At 38.0% G+C, this 12,202-nt stretch overlaps 1 protein-coding gene across 3 annotated transcripts in view; it reads right to left on the bottom strand.

Moving 5' to 3' along the window:
• Positions 1-7,564, bottom strand: part of Sec23b (SEC23 homolog B, COPII coat complex component) — a 43,136-nt gene extending 35,572 nt beyond the window's left edge. The window contains exons 1-4 of one of the 3 annotated variants that reach the window (XM_047539761.1): positions 7,175-7,564; positions 4,882-5,116; positions 3,622-3,679; positions 122-208 (exon numbers count right to left, since the gene is read on the bottom strand). In XM_047539761.1, the coding sequence (XP_047395717.1) occupies positions 122-208; positions 3,622-3,679; positions 4,882-5,102 (366 nt within the window). In that variant the 5' untranslated portion in view covers positions 5,103-5,116; positions 7,175-7,564. Of the gene's footprint in view, positions 1-121; positions 209-3,621; positions 3,680-4,850; positions 5,117-7,174 lie in introns of those variants that run through there. The other 2 variants (XM_047539762.1, XM_047539763.1) reach the window with 2 other exon arrangements.
• Between the last annotated feature and the right edge of the window lie 4,638 nt (positions 7,565-12,202).

Here is a 12,202-nt window from a genome sequence, read left to right as displayed (position 1 = left end):
TGTCTAGGATCTTTCTGCCTCAACAGCTTTAGGTCCCTGGACTAAAGACACAGAAGACAAAGGATTTCAAGATATACTCAATGTTCATCACACTTCATTAAATGCACAACAAAGAAGTTACCTGTATCACATACTCAATTGTAGAAAACTGGGGCATCAATTCAGCAGGTTGATTCACCTCAGATATGCCTGCATAAGCTGGAGGAAACTGAAAAGAAAACAAAGTAATGCTTTATGAGGGCTGAAAGATATTTGTCATGCCTTTTATTTTCCATTTATAAAAATGATTAATGATCATGTTATCTCTTGAGAGCAAAAAATGTAAAGCATTATTAAAACACAAAAAATCAGTAATTAAAAGCAGTAATTCTGCTTTATCTACATATCATTCCATAAGTTTAAAAAAGTACTTAATTCTTTAGAGTAGGTAATGTTAAAACTTTTAATGGTTTAAATTCACTCTATTAGAAGCTAAAAGTGGTAGTGCCACACCAGCATTCCCATCTACTTGGGAGGCTGAGGCAAAAGGATCAGCCTGCACAATTTAGTGAGACTGTCTCAAGCTAAAAAAGATTTTTTTTTAAAGAGTTGAGGATATAGCTCAGTAGTAGAGCACCCTGGGTTCAATCCAAAAACAAACAAGCAAGCAAACAAATATTACACCCTATCACAAACCATTTCTTAAGCTTTGCCCTGCTTATTAAAGGCAGAGAATTTATCTGTTTCATCTATAGACTAGAAAGAAGACTAAAGCCTTTATTTAGGTTTATCATTTTGACTGTTATCAAAAAAGTAATACATGTTCACTGTAGAAAAACCGGCAAGTTTAGGAAAATATAAGAAAACAGGAGGGAAAAGAAAAAACCCTCAAAATCCTCTCATGTAAAAGTGGCCACTGTACTGTCAACATCTTGGCATATTTACTTTCAGACGTTTTCCTTTCCTTTTTGTTTTTTTATTTGTTTGTTTGTTTTCCCCCCAGGTACCAGGGATGGAACTGGGGCGCTTTGCCATTGAGTTATATCCCCACTCCTTTTAACTTTTTATTTTGAGACAGAGTCTCACCAAGTTGCCCAGTTTGACTTTGAACTTGTGATCCTCTTGCCTCAGTCTCTGGAGTAGCTGGGATTCTCCTCCAGACTTTTCCACTTGAGCACACCATATCTAACAATCACCTCATACACACAATTTTGGGACCTACTTTTGCACATAACATAATGGCATAGGCATTTCCTTTGGTTTTTAAAACTCTCTGCAAACATTTTAAATTCATAGTTTGTGGGCTATTTTTCAGTCTTTAGCTTAATATTAAAAAGTTTAGGTGTATCTCTCCAAATTTAGCATGTGATCACTCCAGGTCAAATGCAAATCCTGCTGAGGAGATTACAGCAGCCTTAAAGAGTCACTGGTCAGGAAGGAGGGAATAACTGGGCATCAGAACTCCAGCCTCAGGGCTGGGGAGATAGCTCAGTCGGTAGAGTGCTTGCCTTGCAAGCACAAAGCCCTGGGTTCGAGTCCCAGCACCGCAAAAAAAAAAAAAAAAAAAAGAAGAACTCCAGCCTCAGTAGGAGCCATCAAAAGATCTCCTGACCCTTCCTGGCCATGACAACCCATTAGCTGCAGCTCCCAGAAAGGTGGGGCTTTATCTACGTCTGCAAAACTTGGGAGGTAAACCCTGACATATTGGTCACCTTCTAGCAATCTGGAGATGTCCTGTTTACCCAACAGGCAGTCAATTGCACAGAAAAAGAGGACAAGATAACCCCAATTCCTCCAGGGAGCCATCTCTCATCTATTACCCCACACTCATTGAGGGGTTCATTTCCTCATGGTTGAGCAGGAGAATTACAAAAGATTATTTAAGCCTATGACACCATCTTCCAGATCACACTTCCAGACCAAACCAGCAGGAGGAGATAAACATACTAACACCAAATACTTACATGGCACTTAGTGTGTCAAGCACTGTTCAAAGTTGTTTATATTCATCAATTCCATTTAATTTTCACAAAAATTCCATGAAGTACACATAGTACTATTATACTAATTTTAAAGACAAGAAAACTGAGGTACAAAAGGTCAAATGACTTGTTTACGAAGGAAGTCAATGATAGGTCTGAGAGTCAAACCCAGGCAGTCTGAATACAAGAGTTCTGGCTCTTAACAAGCATCCAACCCTGCCATAGATTTTTATGATAAATTAAACGGGCATTAACTCTGAACACATAAAATTTGTATAAATTTCTAAATTTCTCATGGAGTTTTTTTTGCACTGCTAGGAACCAAACCCAGGCCTCATGCATGCTAAGCATGCATTTTACTGTTGAGCTACATCCCCAGTCCCTCATGGAGATAAATCTTGAATATAATCTGCTTCTAATTTCTGAACCTTCTGTCAATCATCAACTGTACATTTGTTTTCATCACTGTACTTACTATACACTGTGTCTAGGATTAATTACAATAAACTCACGTTACTAATAGCTTAAGAGCTGTGAACACAGTGTATGCTCTATTGGATACAATTAATTTTCCTCAACAACATCATTTAAATATAGTTTACATGCCATAAAATTCACCAATTTTAAGTGTACATTTAATGATTAATGATTTTTTTAGTAAATGGATTGAATAATCATGACATTCCAGGTTTAGAATATTTTCATCATAACAAATTTTTTTTTTGGTACCAGGGATTGAATCCAGAGGCACTTAACCACTGAGCCATGTTCCCAGCCCTTTTTAATTTTTTATTTCCAGACGATCTCACTAAGTTGCTAAGGCTGGCTTTGAACTTATAATCCTGCCTCAGCCTCCCAAGCAGCTGGGATTACAGGCATGAGCCATTGAGCCCAGCAGACGACAGTTAATTTTAAAGAGAAGTCTTGACTGGTGGTATTGCTCAGTGATAAAGTATGTGCTTAGGATGTACAAGGCCCTACATTTGATCCCCATCATCCATGTCCCCATAAAAGGTCTCTCTTGTCATTTATGAGCTTCTTTTGGTTTGTTAGTTTTAAGTATTTTAAATCAAAGCTTCAAAACTAATATTTGAATCCCAAGGTTACAAAGATCAGAAAATGAAAATTCAGTAATATTCACCACCCAATTAGAATATACTGAAGTCAAGTGAAATAGGAACAACAGCTGGGCATGGTGGTGCATGCCTGTAATCCCAGCTACTCAGAAGGCTAAGGCAGAAGGATGGCAAGTTTGAAGTCAGGATGGGCAACTGTGTGAACTATGTCTCAAAATAAAAAAGGGCTGGAGATGTAGCTCAGTGAAAGCACTTGCCAACATGAATGAGGTCCTGAGTTCAATCCCCAGTACCAAACACATACAAAAAGAACAGATCTATTTTTTTTTAGGGTAACAGATTCATGTCCTACAAAAAACCTACAAGGAAAGAGAATTTTATGTACTCTCCACAGCAAATGAAAAGGATCCAAATATGGAAAAATTACAAAGGTTCAACATTCAATATTGTGCTTAATAAAACCTTTCACCTTCAATTCAGCACAAACTGCTGACTGCTAGCATAGATATTTGAGTTCACATAATTTTTTCAGAGTAACACAAATAAAATGAAACTTATGAAATATTTTTAAAGATAATTCATACCTGATTTCTCTGGAAACAGAAATTACAAGCCCAAAGTTTTGCTCGATAATCAACCTGGCTGTGAGAAAAATAAATATCACAACTAGGTACCATTTTTATTTGTAAGGTAGAAATTATTCAAATGTAAATTTCAAGTTCAATAAATCACAGACTTGTATTTCTATGTGTATGCATCATAAATAACCTTTTGCAAAATTTCAATGCAATTAAGTATACAAAAAGTATACAAAAAGTTTCCCTCAAACAGCTACAATGAAGAATTAGTAAATCCTTTTTTCTCTTTTCCAGTTTCCAAGGTAATTTTTTGAAATTTCTTGACTTACATAAATTATGGGTTAATTCCTTTTAAATATGATTACTTTAACCCAATCTTCAAGATTTTTTCTAACATCCTTATTGTTCAGCCAAGTGGAACTACTAAATTTTAATAATAAAAGCACATTTCACACACAGGAAAAATTTCTTGAACTTCAGCCTCACGTGAGTTAATATACTTCCTATCCCTTTTTCTAGGTTTAGAAAATTAATAAACAGTAGCTATCATTTTGAAAGCAGAGCAGCAGCATTCTTAATATGTACACACTAAAAAAAAGCAAGGAAAATAAAGTAAAAAATGTTCTCTCATATAAGAAATTTTATGACCACTCGCTACCTATTTCAAAATTCTACTCCTACAGTCCCACCTACTTGGAAGGCTGAGACAGGAGGATCTTTGGGCTCAAGATCAGGCTGAGCAACACTATAAGACTCTTCTTTCAAAAAATAAATAAATACAATAAAAATTCTTTCAAATTATACCTACATAAAAATATTATAGATTGGTATCTTAGACACAAAAAATTACACCTGACAATAAAATCATTAAGAGTTAAAATTTCTTCTACTACTTCTTCCAGTCATACAGCATCACCACACCAAGTAAGTATAAGAAAATAACCGGAAGTTTTAAGTTTTTTTGTAGAAAATACTTTAAGAGGTATGCTACAAAGTATACAGTTAAGCCAAAAGCAAACTGATAAATTTTAAAAAATGAATTCCAAATCCTCTCCTTTTATCCCCCTCCTCTTCCCATAAGATTCCAATTTTATCTGGAGATTAGGCAAAGGAGATTTCTATGCACACTCATCACTAACAAGCTCATCATCTACTACTCATCTCAAATTTGACAACTTGCCCAAATCAAATACATTTATGAGAATCCCATAAAGATAGCAATTTATTGTATTCACCATTTTTACCAGTTCCTAAAATAATTCATACCAAAGTGGATTGAGAACAGCTTTGCAAGTTGGCCGGCTGCAAAGTACAGGTTCATACTGTACAGGAGGCAGGTCTGGCCGTTCTTTCAAAGGAGTAAGGAGACAAGCCAGCGGAACAACCATTCTTGTGGCCTCAAGACGACTGGAAGGCCACACATTCCAACTGAAACGTACACCATCTCGTTCTTCATTCTGCTGAATGAACTCCAGATATGTTGCCATAGCCTAAAAGGGAACTAAAGATAAAGCTTTAGCTATATGTGAAATTCCCAGCTAAATCTCAAAAAAGAAGACAGTTATCTAACAGCATTTCTTAAATACTTAGCTGGATACTCCTGGATAACAGTATCTATCTTTCCTGTGACTCAAAAGCTGAGTAACTCAGTTTTCTTAACATTCCTCTCTAGCACTTAAAAAAAAAAAATCAAAGTGGTGGGAGGTTTAATCATTTGATCATCTCTCAACTGAGTGTAGTTGAATACTACTACTTTTATACTTATTTATTTATTTTTGAAGTGCAAGGGATTGAACTCAGGGCTTCACACATACTATGCAAGTATTCTTCCAGTGAACTGCACCATCCCCCCAGTATTACTTTAAACTTCCTTACAGATCACACATCATCTCAGAAAAGACAATTGAACACCTTGACCAAATAAGTCTTGAATCCTGTTTCAACATCAATACTGTATTAAATTTTACTTTCCAAGTAATCTTGGTTTTTGTGTCCTTTTCCATTCCCCCCTTTGTTAACTATGGAGCAAAGAACTGATCTGGAGTCCAGCTTATAATGGGGACCAGGTCTGAGATAAAATATTCCTACTTGGCATTAACTAATTGCAAAGGAAAGCTTGCTATTATACCAGGTATCATCAGGATCTCCTTCCTTACCATGGTTGCTTATAGTCATGCTTTTTTTTTTTTTTTTTAATGTTTTTGGGTTATGCTTATGTCTAGAGGCTGGTCAATAAAATAGCCCTCCAGACTAACATTTGAAGCCCCAGACAATCTCAGTTTCATTGAGTGTTTTATACATCCTGTAGATGTCCTGGAATCTAGGGTAACACACACCTAAGTTAATGGGGCTCAAGGAAATAAACTCTCCAAGAAAAACAAAACAAAAAGGCAAATTTTAAAAATCTGTGATATTAAAGTGGCCACTAGGGATGATCTCATCTAGTCGTCCTGCATAACAACCAAATTCATATTATTTTGAGAAGTGCCATACTGAAAATAATTTGGATTAAGGTTATAATACTACATGACTAGAAAAGCAAATGAAGTATTACACAGACAACAAAAATTCCAAATGTGAGTTCCACTGAGATACTGAGACATCTACTTTTTATTTCTGCAAAAGTGAGAAGCTGAAGCATTGTTTACAAGGAAGGCACTTCTACAGCTTCCTGGAGGGAGTGGGGGAAAGAGCTAAATCAGGTGGTTGGGGAGAGCCAGTTCTAATATCACAATTCTCAACAAGTACCTCAGCAAGATTCATTAAGTGAACACTCCCCTCTCAAAACTGTTCTTTATAAAAAGGTACCAATCCATTCCCTCCCCAAACTATTCTTTATAAAAAGGTACCCATCCCCAAGCATGGACATAATTAAACTTTCTCCTTCTGTTTCCTATTGCCTCTTCCCCTCACTCCTCTAGATCACGGATTCTTAACCTTGAGCAAATAATTCACAGAGGATTTCAGAGAATATACAAATCTGAAGTTGTATGCCAGACTGTGCTCACGAGAGAATGTGCGTTCTTCCAAGGAAATTAGGTTCACGTTCTATACCAAATTCTCAAAGGATAAGAGTATGTGAAAAGGTCAAATAGCTGAATGAATGAATACTAGTGAGTGAATGAAAAGCTTAGGAAGATACTTTAGAAGTAGCCATCCAAAAATATGAACGACCCTCATCTTGCCAAGTCGTAACTTTTGAGGGCACTTTGGCCATCTGCAGACAAGGTAAAGTTAAATCCTTGACAGGAGTCTTAAGACCTAGGTTCTAGTTCCATCTCTGTCACAAACCAAAACGCTTGAGTTTCTCAGTTATCAAATAGGAGCTGGATCCTTCCGGCTGTAAGCAGCCAACAATTCGGAGGACCAAAGAATCAAAAGCCGGTACTCTGGCGTCCCGGCATGGCGCGGGACCCGTCACTTTCAGGAGACTCCTGGGTCATCGATTCGCTCCGGTTCCCCTGCCTGCCAGGAAAGGTCTCATCCCAGAAGCGGCCCACCTCGCCCTGGCATGTTTGCTTCTGTCCTAGGCTCTCCGCCGTTTATGCATCTCACTTACCTGGCCGGAGCCGACCGATGGCCAGTGTCGTCCGCGCCCACAGCTGGAAGAGCTACGTTCCGGCTCCCACCGCCAAGTCCAGCTCAGCTCTCAGCAGATTGGTCAGCACTCTGGCGCGTCATACCACAGCGCCGTGCGCTAGCCAATCAGAGAACGCTTATTCGGCCGACTAGAGGAAGCGAGATTTTCAGAATATTTTCACCGCCATCTAGGAATCGGGCAAGACAGCCCTGCTTCGCACTTCAAAACCATAGATCATCAGAACGCACTTCCCCAAGATTGCCCGTAAAGGTTTCTGCTTCAGAAACCGCAGGCACCTGCCGGATCATTCCCTAGACACTGCCAGCCATCCGCAGGGGACCACCCTGACGCAATACGACGTATGCTTGCCTCGATGGGAAATCCGCCTCTTTGCCTTAGTTACCGGGAAGCGAGAACCGTGACGTGGGGCCCCGGAAGTAGGAGCCGTGCCGCGGGAGGAACCTGGGGCTGTCGGGAAGAAGGCGTCAGCACACTGGAAGGGACGGAGCGGAGGGAACTTGGAGCGGCCCGCTGGAGGACGCTTGCGCACTTGTTTGCCTTGGGCCTGTCTTTATGTCTAGTTAAGGTTCATTTTAAGTACAACAGGTGTTGTAGTGCTTCTTCATCTTTAACGATTTCCTCGTATCCCTTGGAATGGCTTCACGCTCTTAGCGGAGACCAGCACTAGCGGACAGTTCCTCTTTGCACAATCAACTCTATGATAAATTGAAAACTGTCATATTCAAGCACTTTAGGAGACTGACAAAGTTCATGTTTACATGGGACACAGCTTTCTACAGCCACCACAGCCATTTTATGCTTTCTTACAGGTGACACGTTCATTAATCTCACTAAGACAAAATCTTCCTGTAGCATATTTAAAAACCCTAAGAAGTAAAAGTGTATGACCCTAAAATTATGCTAAATCATGTCTAGGCATTCAAGAAGTATGCATTAATTAGCTCAATATTAGTGCAATATTTTAAATTACCTACAGATCAGAGAAATTGTACTACGGAACAATTACTGTAATATAAACAGTTTGTCAGAATAATAAAGTTTGTTAAACAAATTTATATTTTTCATGATCTTAAACATTATGCAATGTTATTTCCACAATCCCACAGTGCTGGGGACTTGAACCTGGGCCTCCAGCATGAGAGGCAGGCACTCTACCAGGCACGCTATATGGCCTGCACTACATTATGCAATGTTAATGTTAACTTTTTGATTAGTAAATTTGTATCCGTTTAAGAAATTAAAAGTAGTTATCCTCTTTGTAAGGAAACAAGCCCAAGTAAAAGAAAATGTGCACATGTATTTTACATAAAAGAAAAGACAGAACTGGTTTGGTTTGGTTTTAAGGTCCTGAGGATTGAACCCAGGGACTCACACATGCTAGACAACCACTGAACTACATCCCAGGTCCTTTTTAATTTTTTTTTTTTTTTTTTTTTTTTTTTTTTTTTTGGTACTGGGGATTGAATCCAGAGGTACTCAACCACTGAGCCACATCCACAGTCATTTTTGTATTTTATTTAAAGACAGAGTCTCACTGAGTTGCTTAGGGCCTTGGTAAATTGCTGAGACTGACTTTGAACTCACCATCCTCCTGCCTTAGCCTCTTGAACCTCTGGGATTACAGGCCTGCCCTAGGTTCCCAGGACCCTTTTTAAATTTTATTTTGAGACAGGGTGTACCTAAATTGCCCAGGCTGGCCTCCAACTTGATAACTTCAGCCTCAGCCTCCCCAGGAGCTGGGATTATAGGCCTGTGCTACCACACTGAGTTTATAGCTGTTTTTTTTTTTTTTTTTTAACCAAAAATTAAAGTACTATTATTTGTCAAAGAGTTCCCTTAATTATTTGAACCTGGATTCTTTCTGTATTAGCCATCTCTTTTCTTCCTTTCCTTTTCCTTCCTTCCTTCCTCCCTCCACCCCTTTCTTCCTTCCTTCCTTCCTTCCTTCCTTCCTTCCTTCCTTCTTCCTTCCTTCTTCCTTCCTTCCTTCCTTCCTTCCTTCCTTCCTTCCTTCCTTCCTTTCTTTCTTTCTTTCTTTCTTTTTCTTTCTTTCGGGATTAATTGAACCCAGGGGTGCTTTATCACTTAGCTACATCCCCAGCCCTAAATTGCTAAGTCTAGTAATCCTCCTGTCTTAGTTTCCCAAGTCACTGGGATTATGTGTGTATACCACCGCCTCAGGCTTGTAGTAGCAATTTCACAAGAAGGAATTTTTTTTTGTAATAGCATATACAAAGCATTTGAAATTTTATTTATTTTCTGAAAATGTTAGGGATATTTTATTTATATGTATATTTATTTCCACAAAATAGTCATAACAGAGGTCCCTTAATTGGACAGATCTAACAGTCTAACTTACTAAGGCTCTACAACACAAAATTTGTACTCTCGTAATTAGAGGTGAAGGCCTTTTTGATTATAGCCATGAAGACACATAAACAGAGCACAAAACTTTGGTTCTACAAATTTGGCCACAAGTAAAAAATAAACAAAAACATGAAAAATTTAGTGGACCAGATAACAAAGAGCTGTTCTTCCAAGGCGGTAAGTCTTAGTTGAATTCACAAACTGATAAAAAGACCAGAAAAGAAAAAGCCACTAACAATCCAGATTCTCTGTCATTTCTTATCCAAGAGAGAGTAGATCTCTATAAACTATCAATTCACTTAAAGAGATTAGCAACTGGACAGAATATAAAAACCAAATTAGTAATCATTATTGCTACCAACAGGGAAAAACTTAACCATTCATGCATGAATTAGAAAGAAAACCTGAAAACCAGTAGAGAGGATAAAAGAAAGCTAGTACTATTGCCAGTGGCCATTCACTCTAAGAGGCAAGAAAAATGCCTGCATGGCCCTAAGCAGCCCAAGAGGTGTTTTTCAGTAATGTAATTGCCTGGTTCTGACTAGTGAATCCACTGGGATGTTGATGAAATCTCCAAATTGTTAAAGAAAGTGTTTCAGGCCCAATGAGGTGGTGCACACTTGTAATCCCACTGATCCAGGAGACTGAGGCAGGAGAATTACAAATTCAAGACCAGAACCCACAACTTTGATCCTATCTCAAAATTTAAGTAAATACGAAGAGTTGGAGATATAGCTCAGTGGGAGAACACACTGGGTTCAATCCCCAAGACTGCCAAAAAATCATAAAAATGTTGACTTCCAGTTTTAAAACCAAAGTTATTTCTCCTGCATTAACAAGAAGCTCAGAAAATGCTTGTATAAGAGATAAAAAGTAGAAAAGAAAACAAGGTGGATTTGTGTGTAATTACATAATACCTGCAATCATTATTGACAAACAATCTGAGAAAGGTGAGTTAATGCCATTGCTTTTTCTCTCTCCTAAAAGGAAGAACTAACTGAATCTTAAGGAAGATCACTTTACAGCTTGCAGTTCCTGTTAAGAGAATGCTATTGTTTACTGAAAAACAACAAAACACTAAGCAAACACTTGGGTATAGGAATACCTCTGCTTTATTTTTTAAAACTTTAAAGCTGAATTAGGCTGGGTTGTGGCTCAATGGTAGAAACGCTTGCCTGGCATGCATGAGGCACTGAGTTTTATCCTCAGCACCACCTAAAAATGAATAAATAAAAGAGGTATTATGTCTATCTACAACTAAAAAAAATTAAAAATAAATAAAGCTGTATTGATGCATAAATGATGTACAATAAGTCACTTTTTGGGGGGCAGGGATTGAACCCAGAGACACTTTTTTTTTTTTTTTTGGGTGCTGGGGATCAAACTCAGGGCCTTGTGCTTAGAAGGCAAGCACTCTACCAAGTGAGCTAGCCCCTAGCCCCTCAACTGAGAGACACTTAACACTAAAGTACATCCTCAACTCTTTTTATTTTTTATTTTGAGACAGGGTCTAAGGTGCTGAGGCTGGCCTTGAACATGCAATCCTTTTCCCTCAGCCTCCAAGTCATTGAGATTACTGGTGTGCATCACCCTGCACAGCCTGAGATGCACCTATTTAAAATGTGCCATTTGGTAAGTTTTAACACCTATATACACAGTTGAGATAATGAATGTAGATATCATCCCCCAAAGTTCACTCATGTCACTTATACTTGCACAATTTTATATAAAGGAATCAAATGGTATGTTTTTTGTTTTTTTTGGGAGGCGTCTGGCATCTCAACATGATTATTTTTGAGATTTGCCTATGGTATTATGTGTATCAATACTTCATTCCACCTTAAGCACATAAGTTTAGTTAGTTCAATAACATTGATCTGTGATATTATGATATACATTTTGGGTTTTATCCATTTTTCCTTGTTCATAACTTTCACAGTCCTTGTTATTTCTTAAATGACTAGATCAATATGATTAAAGTGTTTGGCCTTTTGTTATTGGTTCCTGCACCTGCTTCAGAAGAGCTTCAGGGCCAGGAAGTTGAAAGATAGTGTTTTATTATCATGTTGAGAAAATTTAAACCTCAGAAATCCCTACAATTTTGAGATCACAGAAATGATCTGTACTGTTGAGTGTGAAGGAGAAACTGAGTTTGCTTTTCCTCTATTCCCTTCTGAGACTTTTTAAACAAAATTCAAGAGTGTAGGTTCAAGAGGAAAGGATATGTTTTGCTCTTACTGAAGAACTTGGTAGTAGGGCAGTGTTATTGGTCTCCCACTTGTATCTGTTCAAAATACACGAACAGAGTTTTTCTCAATACTAGGTGCTAAAATATGCCTGACATTCATAGTGAGTAAGTACAAAAGGGACAAAGAAAAAGAGACACTTTCCTGTTCATTCTCATTAATAGTAACACATGCAAACATCTGTTCACCTCTATGCAATAAGATTTGGATACACCTATAAGTTACAACCAGTTCCTGAGATTTAAAGATTCTATTAAAACAGGGAAGTTGTTTCATTAGCACCTAGATCAAAATTGATTTACATATGTTATCAATGTACCCTATACCAATGATGACACTTTTTTCTTTTTTGGAACTAGGAATTGAGTCCAGG

Source organism: Sciurus carolinensis, chromosome 2, assembly GCF_902686445.1.
Source record: "Sciurus carolinensis chromosome 2, mSciCar1.2, whole genome shotgun sequence".
In the NCBI taxonomy this organism is placed as follows: domain Eukaryota; kingdom Metazoa; phylum Chordata; class Mammalia; order Rodentia; family Sciuridae; genus Sciurus; species Sciurus carolinensis.
Note: the sequence above shows the minus strand (reverse complement) of the source record. Positions and strands in the feature narration are given on the sequence as shown.